The 15,477-nt window shown below is 39.6% G+C and overlaps 5 protein-coding genes across 7 annotated transcripts; all 5 read left to right on the top strand.

The window, feature by feature from the left end:
* Positions 697-4,364, top strand: LOC18788296. The gene is made up of 7 exons (XM_020567314.1): positions 697-1,238; positions 2,180-2,237; positions 2,526-2,606; positions 2,733-2,768; positions 3,023-3,262; positions 3,359-3,500; positions 3,639-4,364. The coding sequence occupies exons 1-7, from the start codon at positions 1,060-1,062 to the stop codon at positions 4,148-4,150; spliced, it is 1,248 nt and encodes a 415-aa protein (XP_020422903.1). The 5' UTR covers positions 697-1,059; the 3' UTR covers positions 4,151-4,364.
* LOC109949998 (putative dihydroflavonol 4-reductase) lies at positions 4,457-5,959 on the top strand. The gene is made up of 3 exons (XM_020567318.1): positions 4,457-4,860; positions 4,964-5,566; positions 5,674-5,959. Exons 1-3 carry the CDS (start codon positions 4,582-4,584, stop codon positions 5,812-5,814), a joined length of 1,023 nt encoding a protein of 340 aa, XP_020422907.1. The 5' UTR covers positions 4,457-4,581; the 3' UTR covers positions 5,815-5,959.
* On the top strand, positions 6,119-8,504 carry LOC18788293 (B3 domain-containing protein At3g19184). Its single transcript, XM_007221703.2, has 5 exons — positions 6,119-6,703; positions 6,795-6,890; positions 6,994-7,194; positions 7,669-7,875; positions 8,097-8,504. The coding sequence occupies exons 1-5, from the start codon at positions 6,569-6,571 to the stop codon at positions 8,124-8,126; spliced, it is 669 nt and encodes a 222-aa protein (XP_007221765.1). The 5' UTR covers positions 6,119-6,568; the 3' UTR covers positions 8,127-8,504.
* LOC18788887 (B3 domain-containing protein At5g42700) lies at positions 8,581-13,063 on the top strand. Its single transcript, XM_020567327.1, has 10 exons — positions 8,581-9,212; positions 9,305-9,400; positions 9,501-9,701; positions 10,194-10,400; positions 10,496-11,206; positions 11,292-11,387; positions 11,522-11,730; positions 11,813-12,019; positions 12,116-12,169; positions 12,741-13,063. Exons 1-5 carry the CDS (start codon positions 9,063-9,065, stop codon positions 10,541-10,543), a joined length of 702 nt encoding a protein of 233 aa, XP_020422916.1. The 5' UTR covers positions 8,581-9,062; the 3' UTR covers positions 10,544-11,206; positions 11,292-11,387; positions 11,522-11,730; positions 11,813-12,019; positions 12,116-12,169; positions 12,741-13,063.
* LOC109948827 lies at positions 13,747-15,467 on the top strand. Of its 3 annotated transcripts, XM_020562522.1 has the most exons (3): positions 13,749-14,317; positions 14,564-14,634; positions 15,257-15,467. In XM_020562522.1, the coding sequence occupies exons 1-3, from the start codon at positions 14,015-14,017 to the stop codon at positions 15,258-15,260; spliced, it is 378 nt and encodes a 125-aa protein (XP_020418111.1). In that variant the 5' UTR covers positions 13,749-14,014; the 3' UTR covers positions 15,261-15,467. The 3 variants fall into 3 exon arrangements, 1 of the variants encoding a protein (XP_020418111.1); XR_002271281.1 differs by having other exon boundaries at positions 13,747-15,100; XR_002271280.1 differs by having other exon boundaries at positions 13,747-15,127.

Genomic DNA, 15,477 nt, shown 5'->3' with positions numbered 1-15,477 from the left:
TCATTTACGTTTTCAACATATTAAAGGCTATGGAATACACGTGAAAGGATAGACATAAGCAAGCTAAAAATAGAGAATGATATTAGCACATTATTGACTTTTAGCCTATTTTGGTCAGAATTTAGTAATCTAATCACCCGACGACTCATTGACCAATGCTCGAACCCTTGACCAGTGCTCGAACCTCTCGACAAGGGCTCGACCATCCTTAAGCAATGCTCAGATTCTCTCCAACGTGGTCGAGACTCCCTCAGGTGGTTGAAATTCTAAGACTCAAAGTCTAAAATGTCTTTAAATCGTCCAATGTGTTGGATGTTTTTCAAAATTTGCCGAGTAACAATGAGCTAGGGCTAGCTTTTCTCTTGCCTATCGTAGACCGAAATGCATGGAAGCGTAGCTCAACTGGAAAGACAAGGCGATTTGTTTGCGTTTACGTCTATAGCAAACCAACCAAACCGGATTTAGATGGATTTCTAACAGTGCGAGAAAACGACAAGAAGTCAACAACATACAACCCCCCCGATTAATCTCCCCCAAACAAATCGAACAGAAAAAGGAAATAAGATGTCGATTTTTCAGAAGAAAAAAACACAAATTTGGCAATTTGGTTGTATATATACCTCCATCCCGCTCTATCCCGAGTCCTTTACATCACCATCCAATCAAGCATCGACACGTTTGACACAAGGGTAATTGCGTAATTCAATTGTAGGCATAAGTTCAATGGCTCATACAGAAATTGGCCCGCTTTTTGTGGCGAAGTGTGGCCGAGTGTCGAGACAAATCAGATGAAGCTCTCTCTCTCTCTCTCTCTAATTGCAGAAGAAAGTCCAAAAGGGTCCAAGCTGGCCTCTCCCATTCCCTTGTATAAAAAAGCTGTAAACTTTTACTTGGTGTGAAAACCAGAGAAGCAGACCCCGCTTCTCATCCATTTGATTGAATTGAACCCAATTAGTTCTCTGCAAATTCCAAAGATACCCAGATAAGAAAGTAAGCTTCTTGAAGCTCAATCTCAAGCAATTGTGCAAAAAGTTTGGTTCTTGGTTGCAGGAGGAGGAGATGTGGGGATTTGGGGGTAGGTATTATTGGGGAAGAAAGAAGAGGAGTGATGAAATTGAAGGGATAGTGGTGGTGTTTGCATGGATGTCGAGCCAAGAGCGGCACTTGAAGAGCTATGTGGAGCTTTACTCGTCTATTGGTTGGAACACACTCGTCTGCCACGCCCAATTTCTCAATATGTGAGTTCCAATTTTTTGCTAGTTTTGATGTTTTTTTCTTCAGGGTTTTTGCTTTGCTTTTTTCCCAATTGGAAAATACAAGGTTTTTTTATTTTTTTATTTTATTTTAAAAGTAAGGGCGTTGTTTGTTGTTTACCTTTCTGGGTTTGACTAGTTTGCTATAATTGGGTTGCTTTTGCTTTTTGGGTCGTTGGAGGAACTTGATTGCTTAGCATTTTGAGTGTTACTGAGTTATTCTGGTTAAATCAGTGCAATTTATCTTTCCTTATTTGATTGATTTTGGGTGGGAAATGCATTTGAGCCCCCTTTTCCTTGTTTTATGAAATCAGGAACCTGCAGTTGCCATTGCTGACTTTAGTAGTTTTATGATTGAGGTGGAGAGCCTGTCCGGAATTGCAGTCTTTGTCCTCTAAATTTAATGTGAATCTCCCAAAATAGAATCATTGACACAGTGCAATTTATATGTCGTTGATGAATGGACAATTCGTATAAATAGTATTTTTTTCACGGTCTGCAACTTGTTTTTTTTTGTACTTTTTGGCACTATGGAAACATTCTTGCTATCAATAGCAATCATGTTACAAATGAAGGACTGCCGTGAAGTAAATTGACAAAATTAAGCTTTTGTACAAGCATATCTGAGTGTCTGAGAACACTTTCTTCCTCTTTTCCTGGAGATACATGGTTGTTTTATCTTCCTCCCTGTGATATAAAAATTCGCCTCAATCTTCAAATGTTCCAAAGCTCAACTTAATTTGTAGCTTTGATGGCTTGAATTCCTCAATATACTATTGCAGAACATGAGTTATTATGCGTGGATCTATCTGTTATAATGGCTGCAATCATTCAATTATGTACAATTGCTGCCTCTAGAATAGAAGGGCAGCTTGTACTCATCCTTTTGATGTTGTACTGAGGTTTGATTTACATAATTCCTGCAGGTTCTTTCCTGAGAAGGCTACAACTTTAGCGACTGATATTCTGAATGAACTTCTTGAGGTTAGTTCTATTATGGTTCTCCAACTATAGCTTCACAGGGACTGAAGGTTCTGTTTATTGATTAACCTATCCGAAGAACTTGTGTTTGGGCTATGATATTGAGGAACCTGTCTGAGATCCAAAACCATATACATTTAAGTATAAGTTTCACAATTCCTGATGACTGCCATAGTTGTATGATCTGTTTCCATCAAAAAATTGGCATTTGTAAACAAACATCCTGAATTTTTGTCATGGTATGATTTTCCGGGGTAAAGCTAATTGCTTTATTTTATATTTTAAATGCAGGAGTTGAAGATTAAGCCTTGCCCCGTGGTCTTTGCCTCTTTTTCTGGTGGTCCAAAAGCCTGTATGTTCAAAGTTATTCAGGTAAACTCCTTTTAGTATTGTATGTTCCTATTTTTTTCATATTTTCTATGTTGAAAGGATTTCTCTGGTTCATGTAAAGTAGCATCCTATTGATTGAGGCAATGACTGCATTTTTCGTTTGTGCAGATAATTGAGGGAACTTGTGAAGCAAAACTGAATCTGGTGTGTATATTTTTTCTTTTGCATTCCGTTAAGGATAATTTAACTAATCAAAAGAATAAATAATGTAATTTTGTTATGGATTATAAATTTAAAAGACATTGATGCATCAAATAAGGGGACCAAAAAAGAATATGTTTTCATTCTCATTGTTTATCTATCAATAGATTTTAGGTAATTGTTTATGTTTTTATGTTAAGGGCAATATAGTGTGTTCCATTTCGTAATCTTATTAATTTTCATTTTTGGCTGTGAAGGATGATTGTCGACTGGTTAGGGACTGTATTTCTGGCCACATCTATGATTCCAGTCCAGTGGACTTTACTAGTGATCTGGGTACTAAATTTGTTCTTCACCCAAATGTCCTGAACATATCCCATCCACCGAGATTCGCATCCTGGATGGCGAATGGCATTGCTTCTGGCCTTGATGCCCTCTTCCTCAACCGGTTTGAGTCACACCGTGCCGAGTATTGGCAGACTCTCTACTCCACTGTTGTAAGTTACTAGTTACACTCCAGGTTATATTCTATTATGTTATAAAAAAATTCATATTTGTTTCTCTTCCATTTATTCAGTATCATTCTTATGCAGGGCATGCAGGCCCCATATCTAATCTTATGCTCAGAGAACGATGATCTCGCTCCATTTCAAGTTATATATAATTTTTCTCAACGCTTACGAGAACTTGGGGCTGATGTTAAACTAGTAAAATGGAATGGCTCTCCTCACGTAGGTCTGCTTCTAAACCTAAACTTAGTAGTAACAAATGCTATTCACTGTATGTAGAGCTTTCTTACTAGTAAAATGCTTATTTAGAGAATAGTGTAAATGTACTAAATCCTACAACTTGATTCAATGCTGTGACTCACAGACCATTACAGGCATTATCCAATTGATTACAAGGCTGCTGTAACTGAGCTCCTTGGTAAAGCAGTTGGAGTTTATTCTCAAAGAATTCGACGACTGGAAGCAGAAACATCGGGTATGCAGGCAGCACAAGATGAGATCATTGACAATGAACCGATGAGTAGTCTCAGAAAAGCTGCTGGTGGCTCAAATGGGTTTCGAGGAGTCACTCTGGCATCCAGTGATCACTTCTTCACGCCCGGTTCAATGGAGTATGATGGAGGCAGAGATGTTGGGTCCATGCAAGACGAGCGCAAGGAAGGTTTGATTCACCTGCCTAACCCGCCAACGCCAACCATGAATGTCCATGGTGTCCTCGGTCAGATACTTTTTGACATCTGTGTTCCGAAAACTGTTGAGGATTGGGATATAAAATCATCGTCGGGCTCTTTGAATGGGAACCGCCGTTCATTGGCTTCAAGAAGAAGGCATGCCCCTTTTAATCCAATCAAGTGCATACGTCGGTCAAGATTATAGAATGGTATAATTGGGAAAATTTTCTTATTTCTTTTTGTAATAAGGAGGCTGATGATCTCTTTCTCCTACGTAAAAATGTACAGTGGCTTCATTGAAGAACCTTTGGTGGGTGATGAGAATCATTGTAATGAAAATTAGAGGAACTTGTAAATGTACAAAAAGAAAAAATAAATAAATAAATATTAGTAATAATAATCTTCTGGCTTTTGTTGAATCCTATTCACTTTGTGTAATTTAAGTTCCAATCTACCTCTTCATGTTAAAAATATATACTATTTCAAAACACAAAACAAATATAAGTAAATAAATAAATAACAGAAAAGAAAAGAAAATATGTTTTTGTTTCTTCATGCAAATGAACTTCCTTGAATATCAACTCTTCTTCAAAAGTCAAAACAATTCTGAATCGGTGAATTTTGCTAAAAGGAGAGATGAAAATACTGTTGACCGGCGCCTCCGGCTACCTAGGAGGCAGATTGTGCCACGAGCTGCTGAAACAAGGCTATTCTGTTCGCGCCTTGGTCCGCCCAACCAGCGACCTCTCCTCCCTGCCTCCACCGTCACCAACCGGTAACGGTGGCCTCGAACTCGTCCACGGCGACGTCACCGACTACAACTCCCTCCTCTCCGCCTTCTCCGGCTGCGACGTCGTTTTCCACGCAGCCGCCGTGGTTGAGCCCTGGCTTCCCGACCCCTCCAAGTTCTTCTCCGTAAGCTCCCGCTTCTCGCAAAATCTATTCAAAATTCAAGTTTTCACCTTTTTGTGTATTTGATTCGTAAAGTTCGTTCCTTTTCAATCTCCGATCCCGTTAGGTCAACGTCGGGGGTTTGAAGAACGTGCTGCGAGCGGTTCGAGAGACAAAGACCGTACAGAAGGTCATCTACACGTCGTCGTTTTTCGCGCTCGGACCGACCGATGGCCACGTCGCCGACGAGGCTCAGATCCATCACGAGAAGTTCTTCTGTACGGAGTACGAGAAATCGAAAGCTGCCGCCGATAAAATCGCGCTACAGGCCGCGCAGCAAGAGGAGCTGCCGTTGGTGCTGCTTTATCCCGGAGTAATCTACGGGCCCGGAAAGATCACCGCTGGAAACGTCGTCGCTCGGATGATCGTCGAGCGGTTCAACGGCCGATTGCCTGGATATATAGGGTCCGGTAACGATAGGTATTCGTTTAGCCATGTCGATGATGTTGTGGAGGGCCATATCAGAGCTATGGAAAAAGGTCGAACAGGTGAGAGGTATCTGCTAACAGGTGAAAACGCATCGTTTAAGCACGTTTTCGATGTAGCAGCTGTGATCACTCAGACGCAGAGGCCTAAATTTGGGATCCCATTGTGGTTGATTGAGGTGTACGGATGGGCGTCTGTTCTTTTCTCTCGAATTACAGGGAAGCTTCCTCTGATTAGTCCTCCGGTATGTAATGTGGGTTTTGGGTTTGATCTTGTTGTTGATGATAATGTTTGTGTTGTGCTCGAATTTTAGGGTTATGATTTTGTGGTGGTTGGTTCATTTGGTTGCAGACTGTTTATGTTTTGAGACATCAATGGGCATATTCATGTGACAAGGCCAAGCAGGAGCTGGATTATAGTCCCAGAGGATTGAAAGAAGGATTGGGGGAGGTGTTGCCTTGGCTCAAGAACTTGGGCTTGATCAAATATTGATCACGTAAACTTTGACGAGGCACGAGGGTGTGGTTTGTTGTTTGCTTTATGCGACTCCAGTTAACTAGTAAACATTTTCAATTTGATGGATGTGGCGCTAAAGATCATCAGTTTATTGATATCAAGTTGGGTGTTTTTAGTGTGTTAACTTCTCTTTCAACAAGTATGTATTCCATGTATTCGTCGTCGTGAAATGATGCCACCATTAGTAGTTTATACCTACGTGGGTGAACTCTGACCCTTGATATGTCGTGAGTTTCACGTGCATCGATGGTCAAAAATTATTTAGGTACATAGCAATTCACCTTAACACTGCTATTCTCAAAAACAGTTTCACCAGTTGTAGAAGTTACAAAATCATTGGGCAGCTCAAAATAATTGCAACAGAGGTAAATTTTGAAATTTTGAATTTGACCCGTTGGATCGGATTTGATGCCAATTGATTGAGTCGTACACCAATAAAAGGAACACAAGCAAGCAGGCCCTTTGATTGATGTATCACAAATTCGCAATTAATAAGCATAATTTATTTTAAGTGATAGGAACTGTACATGGAAATAAAAATACAATGAATCTTTTCACCAAAAAAAGAACATTACAATGAATTCCTGCTGCTGACCGATGGGAAGGAGGGTGTTTAAAATAAGGACTTTGCCACCATTTCACTTTCCTTCCTCCACCAAAAACAAAACAAAAAAACAAAAAAACCAGAGATTAAGAGAGAGAGAAATTTTCCGTTTGGTTCTAGGGAAAAATGGTGGCCGCCAATTTATCATACGAGGAGTCTCGACGGCAGAGGATGGAGGAAAACAAGAAGAGAATGGAGGCACTGAATCTGCCCCAGCTTGCTCAGGCTCTAAAAGCCCCATCCTTTCCTAAACCCTCTCCTGTAAGTAAGCCTAATCCTTAACCCCTCCTTCTCTCAGCATCTATCTCTGTTATGCAAAAACATCTCACTCTGCTTTATCTTCCATTTTCAGATGAAGCGAGCAAAGCCTCGGACAGTCGAGAAGCAGATGGTTGTGGTGAGGAGGTCCTCTCGCGTCGCAAACCTGCCTACCCCTGTTTACAAAGAAGTGGGTTCTTTCATTTTTCATCTAGTAATTGTTCAAAGTTTCTTTCTTTTTGGGTTTTGAGTAACAAAGTTACAATCTTTAGTGATGTTATGAATTGTGACAGATTGCTGTGGATCCATTGAGAATGCCCAGAAGGCATTCTACTTCGAAGCATAGGGATTTTTCGAACCGGGTATATGCTTCAGATGAAGCAAGAGCTGAGGCGACAGAGAGAGCCGAGGAATTAGAGTCGGGTTTGGGATCCGATCACCCGACCTTTGTGAAACCCATGCTCCAATCACATGTCACTGGTGGATTCTGGCTGGTAAACAAGTCGCTTTTCTTTATATGCTCAAAATGTCACCTTTCCATTGTATGCTTCTTATGTATTGGTATGAGTACGACATTGTTTGTCAAAAGGGCACATGATTTGAACAGCATATTCATCCTGTTTGGCTTCTATATACTGGGTTGTTCTGTCCTGTTTGGCTTCTAGTTACAAACTTATTATACATTGTCTGTATGACCATAATCTCGTACCTGCCTGCTCTGTAACTGATTTAAGGACCAATTTGCTCTGTAATGGATGTTCTGTCATAATCGAAATTGTAAACTATGTCTTTCTAGGTGAATGGTTATCACCTACTTGATTAGCCAGGTCTAGTTTGAGGGAAGTGGCATATCCCATTATGCTGATCACCGTTATCTATGTGATATGCTGCCTGATTCATATTGTGCATGAAGAGTCAATTTGATTCACCAGTAGACTTGTAATTCTTGTGTCAAATTTTGGCAACAGGGTCTTCCAATCCATTTCTGCAACAAGAACCTCCCAAAGCGCGATGAATCTGTGATATTGGTAGATGAAGATGGCGACGAGTACCAGATTGTATACTTGGCCAATAAACGAGGACTCAGTGGTGGGTGGAGAGGGTTTGCAATTGCTCATGAATTGGTGGATGGGGATGCATTGGTTTTTCAACTAATCCGGCCTAAAACATTCAAGGTGATTGATTACTAAATTTTGATTTGGGGACTCAGGGATACATGAGAAATGGTGTTTGAGCCGATGGTGGAAATAAGTATATTGCCTTCAATAGATACAAATTATTCTAACTAGATAAGTGCCGGACGAATCATGTGCTACGTTTATCAGACCATCCCATTACTTTGTTTTCAGCTTTCAGTTTCTATTTTTAACTTTATGTGCTTGTATCATCATTTCAGGTGTACATTATAAGGGTGGAAAGAACTTAAGAGGGCAACAAGATTACTATTGAACTTTTGGCTCAATATTGGGGATTGTTTTGTGATCTTTCGTGGAGAGAGGTAGAATTTACGTACTGGTTCTCTCTTTCTTTTGCAGCTTATGCATTGACCAAAGAAATAGCAATTTGTGACCTGATTTCTATCGCTTCTTCATCATTTAGACCACGAATTTCCCCAGGAATTGTAAATGTACATTTCTTATGTACTTCCTTGACCTAGTCATAGATTTACCCTTTGGCTTATGGGTTCCAAATTCCATACACTAGATATTGTCTAAAACTCTATTGCATACCAATCACATGGTTCCTTCAGCTGTGATATTGAGATAGATTAAACAATCATATCAAAAGTAAGGCTTGATTGAAATACTTGCAAAACCACCATATATATATGCCAATTCTGGTTCTTTGCACATGTTTTGTGAAAAATAAACAAATACAATTTTATGTGAAAAAGAAAAAAAGAACCAAGACAGCTATATGTGCTTCAGAATCTGAGGTCTTTCCATTGAAAATGGCAATCACAGCCACCCCAATTCTTTACAATTGTTCTTCCACCAATTTTACAATTACCGGAATACTATTTTTTTCTGGAACCAAGTTACTTGACCCGGACTAGAGAGGGTAAATTTGAAAGTTTGAATTTGAATCGTCTGATACGATTTAACGCCAATTGATTGACTGCTACAGCAGTAAAAGGATAAAACTACGTCCATTGACAAGTCACAAGCATAATTTATGGATAATAATAATAATCAACTTCAAAATGTGATTCGTCCATTTCTAAAGCAGTGGGAAATTAACGGTCGACTCGCAAGGAGTGTCTTTTAAATGTAGACTTTGCCACCATTTTCCTTCCTTCTTCCACTCAAAACTGAAAACAAAAATCAGAGACAGAGAGAGACAGAAATATTTCTGCTTGGTTATGGGGAAAATGGTGATGGCCAAGTCCAAGCTGTCCTACGAGGAGTCTCGTAGGCAGAGATTGGAGGAAAACAAGAAGAGAATGGAAGCACTGAATCTGCCTCAGCTTGCTCAGGCTCTTAAAACCACATCTTCTCCCAAACCCTCCCCTGTAAGTAAGCCTAAACCCTAAACCCCTCCTTCTCTCAGCACCTATATCCATTATGCGAAAACATCTCACTCTGCTTTATCTTTCATTCTTAGATGAAGCGGACGAAGCCTCGTACCGTAGAGAAGCAGATGGTTGTGGTGAGGAGGTCCTCTCGCGTCGCAAACCTGCCTACCCCTGTTTACAAAGAAGTGGGTTCTTTCATTTTTCCTCCACTACTTGTTCAAATTTTTTGTTTTATAAAAAACGTATGAAAGTTTCAATCTTTTGTGATCTTACAATTTGTGACAGGTTGTTGTTGATCGAGTGATGATACCCAGAAAGTCCTACTCTAGTAGGCACAGGGATTTGTCGAACCGGGTATATGCTTCGGATGAAGCCAGAGCTGAAGCCATGGAGAGAGCTGAGAATTTAGAGTCTGGTCTGGGATCTGATCACCCGATCTTTGTAAAAACAATGCTCCCATCTCATGTTTCTGGTGGATTCTGGCTGGTAATCAAGTCGCTTTATTTGCTCACAATCTCACCTTTTTCACTTTATCATGTTACTTTTCTGTGTTATTGTGGTGTGGCATTGTTTGTTTTGCTAAAATCCCACATGTTTTGAACACTGTAGTTTACTTTATTTGTGCAATGTACCGCTCCATAACCAGTTGAAAGACCAATTTACTCCTTAATGGATGTTCTATCCGGTTCCAATTTGTAAACTGTTTCTATGGCAATGTACTGCTTTATATTTTTTTGGTTACAATGTGCTGCTTCATATGTACTGCTCCATAACCAGTTGAAGGACCAATTTACTCTTGTTAATGGATATTCTATCAGGTTCGAAATTGTAAACTAAAATGTGTGTTATAGGGCAACGTACTGCTTCATGTTTTTGGTTACAGTGTGCTGCTTCATATTGTGTAACTATGTAGGAGCAGTCAATTTGATTCAACAGTAGATGGGAACTAGTAATAACTCTATCTAATTTTGGCAACAGGGTCTTCAAGTCCAGTTCTGCAAGGAGCACCTCCCAAAGGGTGATGAAGTTATGACATTGATAGATGAAGATGGCAACGAGTACCCGACTATATACTTGGCCCGGAAGACAGGACTCAGTGGTGGATGGAAGGGATTTGCAGTTGCTCATGATTTGGTTGATGGGGATGCATTGGTTTTTCAGTTGATTCGCCGTACAGTATTCAAGGTAAATTATGAAGACACATACCATTTCCTACATTTGTTTAGACCTTCCTACTTTGGTTTTACTTTTGATCTTATGTACTTGTATTGTCTTTTCAGGTGTACATTTTAAGGGTGGGAAGGCCTGAAGATGGCAACAAGCTTTAACTATTGTGAAGTTGGGTCAATGTTGGCGATTGTTTTGTGATCATTCTTGTAGACGCATTGACCACTAATTACATTTTCTTCGAATTGTAAATGCATATTTCTTATGTACTCTCTTGACCCTTGGCTTGTGGATTCACAAATGATCATGCATATCTGAAGAAAGGCTTGTAATTTCTCATACTGTAAGCTAGGCTTCAGCTTCAGTGTTCATTATATGCAAACCATGAAACGAGGCAGTCAAATTCTGTATGCATTTCACCACTTTTACAAGTTACTGGACCAATAGACCATGTTCAAAGTCACAAAGTGAAATGTTGGCCCAAATTGTGCAGCCCAGCCCAAATCTTTCATCATGTTTATGAAATAAAATATTTATTATCATCGGTAAAATCGAAAATTTTTCCTTCCATTTTTTTTCTCCCTCCACATTAACTCTCCTTAAACCCCTTTTGAATTAAACACAGAACCCCAGGGCAAAAGCTTCGGCTAAGTGGCAGATACAGAGAGACACAGAGAATTCTCTGCTTGGTTCTTGGGAAAATGGTGATGGCCAAGCCTAAGTGGTTATACGAGGAGTCTCGGCAGCAGAGCCTGGAGGAAAATAGGAAGAAAATGGCAGCACTCAATCTGCCTCAGCTTGCCCAGCTGGCTCATCCAGCCCCTGTACGCCAACCCCTCCTTCCCTCATCACCTCTCTCTCTCTCTCTCTCTCTCTCTCTCTCTCTCTCTTGTACGATCACCTTCTCAGGTGGAGCTCGCGAGGCCTCGTACGTTCGAGAAGCATCTTGTTCAGGTCCGGAGATCCACTCGCGTCTCGAATCATTCTTCCCCGGTTTACAAAGAGGTGGGCCGATTTCATTTTTCCCTCTACTAATTGTTCAAAGTTTCAATCTTTATGTCTTCCGAATGAAAAAAAAAAAAAAAAAAAGAGAGAAAAAAGAAAGTTGCAATCTTTGGTGATGTTGTGATTTTTCACAGGTTTTTGTTGAACGAGTAAGAATGCCCAGAAGGTCTTACCGCTCTAGTTGGCAGAAGGGTTTGTGGAACCGAACAAACGCTTCTGCTCAGATGAAGCCAGAGCTGCCGCATTGCATGAAGCCCAGGAATTAGTGTCGGGTTTGGGATCCGATAACCCGACCATTGTGAAAACGATAGTCCCATCTTATATCAGTGGTGGATTCTTTCTGGTAAAACATTAAGCAAGTCAAGTTGGTGAACCGGTAGAATGTAATTGTAAGGAGTAATTTATCTATCTGATTTTGGCAACAGTGTCTTAAAAGACAGTTCTGCATGGAGAACCTCTCAAAGGGTGATGAAGTTATGACATTGGTAGATGTAGATGGCAACGAGTACCTGACTCGATACTTGGCCCAAAGATTTGGACTCTCTGCTGGATGGAAAGAATTTGCATTTGCTCATGATTTGGTGGAAGGGGATGCATTGGTTTTTCAATTGATCCGGCCTACTGCATTTAAGGTGATTGATTATTATCACATTTTGATTTGGGGGCTCAGGGATACATGACTTTTTCATTTTTTTAATATAATTTCATTGATTATGTTGTCTGTTTAGGTGTACATTGTAAGAGTAAAAAGATCTGAAGGCAGCTCAGCTGGATCAGCTTGGGTAATTCGTTTCTGATCATTCTTGTAGAGGTTGAATTTATTTATTGTTTCTCTCTTGTTTTTCTCCAACATGAAAATAACAATTAATGATCTGGGTTTTGTGCCTTGACCTAGTCATAGAATTACTTATGGATACAGAAATTCTATACTTAAGATATTGTCTCAAACTCTTTAAGTATTCTATCAAGCACATAGCTTGTTCTGCTGAAGTAAAATGGAACAATATTGCCAAGAGCTTATCTACCTGATACCTGATTTAGTATCAGAATTACTCAGCCGTTATAACATCTATAAATGAAACAACTTACATAGGCAAGGGACCACAAATGAGGGCAAAGGGCATACATCTATCTGTCTGTATTTATGTAGAAAACATGTAGCTTCTATTGGCTGGACTGACATACTGTGATGCGAGTACACAAAGTTGCCTTCACAAGTGACTAGTGAATGAATTTTTGGTTGATAGGTCTCTTTCAAAAATCCATAAGCGGCCTATTTTGTCTTCAAATGGCTTTTCTTCCTTGTAGAGATTTTTTTGACCTTGATTCTCTCATCTATCTTATTTTTTGCAGGTAAAAAGAAGTTTGGGGATTGGGATAAGACTTGCATATGTTTTGCAGTGAGCTCTATTTGTTCCTAGAAAGGTACATGTTTTGTCTAATAGAAAACACTACATTGATGCTAATTTCCACTGGTGTCCCTGAAGAGATATATATGACCCCATGATGAGCAAATATGAGTGGAGGGGACAGCTAGGACAACTATATTGCATGTTATGAGCATGTGGGTTCAAAGCCTAAAACTTTATGGTTGCAAATGGCAATCAGTGCAAGTAATTGATTTAATTGCCAATCACAACACCCCAATTCACTATGTGCAGGACTTTTCCTTTTCACCACACAGTCATACTTTCACTCTTTGGCTTACGGTTTCCCAAACTCTAAACGCTATATATTGTCTAACATATCAAGGACATGTTGTGTTCTCCTGTGAGAGAGGTCTGATGAGATAGGTTTAATTGACCATATCTGGAAAAAAATAAAGGGGATACAAAGCTGTAATTTATTAATGCAAGCTTCCTGGGACCATATGTGATGTCTTTATATGAACCCAGAAGTAAAGGGCAGCACATCTCTAACCGAAATAACTTTCGTATACAACAGAACACAAATCAGGGCACAGGATCATGCATCCGTCTGAGTTTATAATGTAACCATGCATTTTATAATGACTTGACTGACATGCTGGGATGCATTGGCACAAAGTTGCTTTTCACGTAAGTTAACAAACTTATGGTTTTTAGGTCTCTTTCAAAATTCCAGAAGCAACCTATCTTGTCTTGCAATGGCTTTCTTTCTTGTTTACCTCAAAAAATTTGAAGCCATGATCAAATACGAATATACGTTGTCTATTTTAGAAGATTCATGTGCTTCAGAACCTGGCAACGAGGACAAGCAAATGAGCAATTGACTTCATGCCAATCACAGCTTTGTTTTTTCAAAATTCAAATAACCTGTCACAAATTCCGGCGGCATTAACACATTTCACCAGTTTTACAAGTTAATAGGCCACTACAGACGTAAAATTTGAAAGTCAGAATTTGAACCCTCTGAGATTTGATGATAATTAATTGATGAGTGCTCTAACACCAGTTTTACAGCAGTTAAAGCAAAAAACTAAGTGCATATAATCAGTTTGAGGATAAAGATAATACATAGAAATCCACGTTCTCTATAGTTTAGACCATCTCTTGTATTGAAAGAAAAGAAAGGGTAATACATGAAAATAAATAATTAACAAAAAGAAAAAAGAATGGCCGCTGCTGACTAATCAGCTTCCAACTGTGATGCTTCCATTACTCAATGCAGTGGAAAGGAACTTAACGGTCGACTACCAAAGAGGGTTTTTTTTCTATTTTCTTTTGCCTCCATCCATTTCCCTTCTTTCTTCCATCCAAAGAAAAATAGGAGAAGAAGAGACAGAGACAGAGGCAGAGAGATCTTCCGTTTGGTTCTCGGGAAAAATGATGGCGGCTAACTCTAAGTTATCATACGAGAGCTCTTTTCAGCAGTGTTTGGTGGAGGAAAACAGGAAGAAAATGGAAGCACTCAATCTGCCTCAGATTGCTCTGCAGGCTCATCGATCCCCTGTAAGCCAAAACCCAGCACCTCTTTCCCTCTTCTTCACCTATCTCTCTCAATCTACGTGTCTCCCTCAAAACTTAGTTCAAGACAGCTCTCATCCCACTCTGCTTTCTTTTGTATTCTCACTTTCTCAGGCCATGGCATTAAAAATTGTATTTTTGAGTTGGGTTCTTCTGGGCCTCTGAAATTAAAAAACAAAAACCAAAAAAGCTGCAAATCTTTAGTGTCAGTGATATTATGATTTCTCACAGGTTTTTGTTGAGGGAGTATTGATGCCTGGAAGGACCTACCACTCTAACAGGCACAAGGATCAGAAGCTTAGGTAATTTATTTCAGATCATTCGGGTAGTGGTTGAATTTACTTATTGCTTCTTTCTTGTTTTTCTCCAACATAAAAATAACAATTTATGATCTGGTTGGTTTCTGTCTCTTGACTTAGTCAACTTATGGAAACCCAAAATTCTATACTTAAGATACTGTCTCAAACTCTGTTAATATTTCTATCAAGCACATTGCCTGTCCTGCAGTGATCAGATTGGTATAGGTGAACTCGGGTGTAGATTGGGTCACGTTTATTTTAGCCAACTTAACTAAGTCTATACATGCATAAAAACAACATATTTGTCCAGTGAGGTCTCAGAATTGCACAGCCATCAAGATCCACGTATGCCATGAGCCTACGTGATGTCTTTATCTATAAATGAAACAACTTGCATACGCATAGAAACCGTGTGCCTTGTATTGGCTTGACTGAAACTGTGATGCAAATGCACCAAAGTGGTCTTCACGTAAGTGAACCAAATTGTGGTTTATAGGTCTCTTTCCAAAATCCATATGTATCCTATTTTGTCTTCAAATGGCTTTCTTCCTTGTTTAATCCTCTTATCTCCTCCCTCCCTTCTCTGTATTTCCCTTTTCTCACTCAACCCTTTTACCTTTTGCAGGTAAAACAGTTTTTGTCTTAAGATAAGACTTATGTTAAGGTTAGTTGCACACGCGTTCGTGGGCTGATACTAGCAATGAGGTACATGTTTTGTTTAATTGGAAATTCTACATAGATACCAATTTCAGGTTCTATGAACAGTTGTAGTTTTGAGCAGATGAGTCAATCATCCTCAATCATATTTGGTGTCCCTCTAGGGATATGTATGAACACATGATGAGC

The sequence above is a fragment of the Prunus persica genome, chromosome G1, assembly GCF_000346465.2.
Source record: "Prunus persica cultivar Lovell chromosome G1, Prunus_persica_NCBIv2, whole genome shotgun sequence".
NCBI lineage: Eukaryota > Viridiplantae > Streptophyta > Magnoliopsida > Rosales > Rosaceae > Prunus > Prunus persica.
Note: the sequence above shows the minus strand (reverse complement) of the source record. Positions and strands in the feature narration are given on the sequence as shown.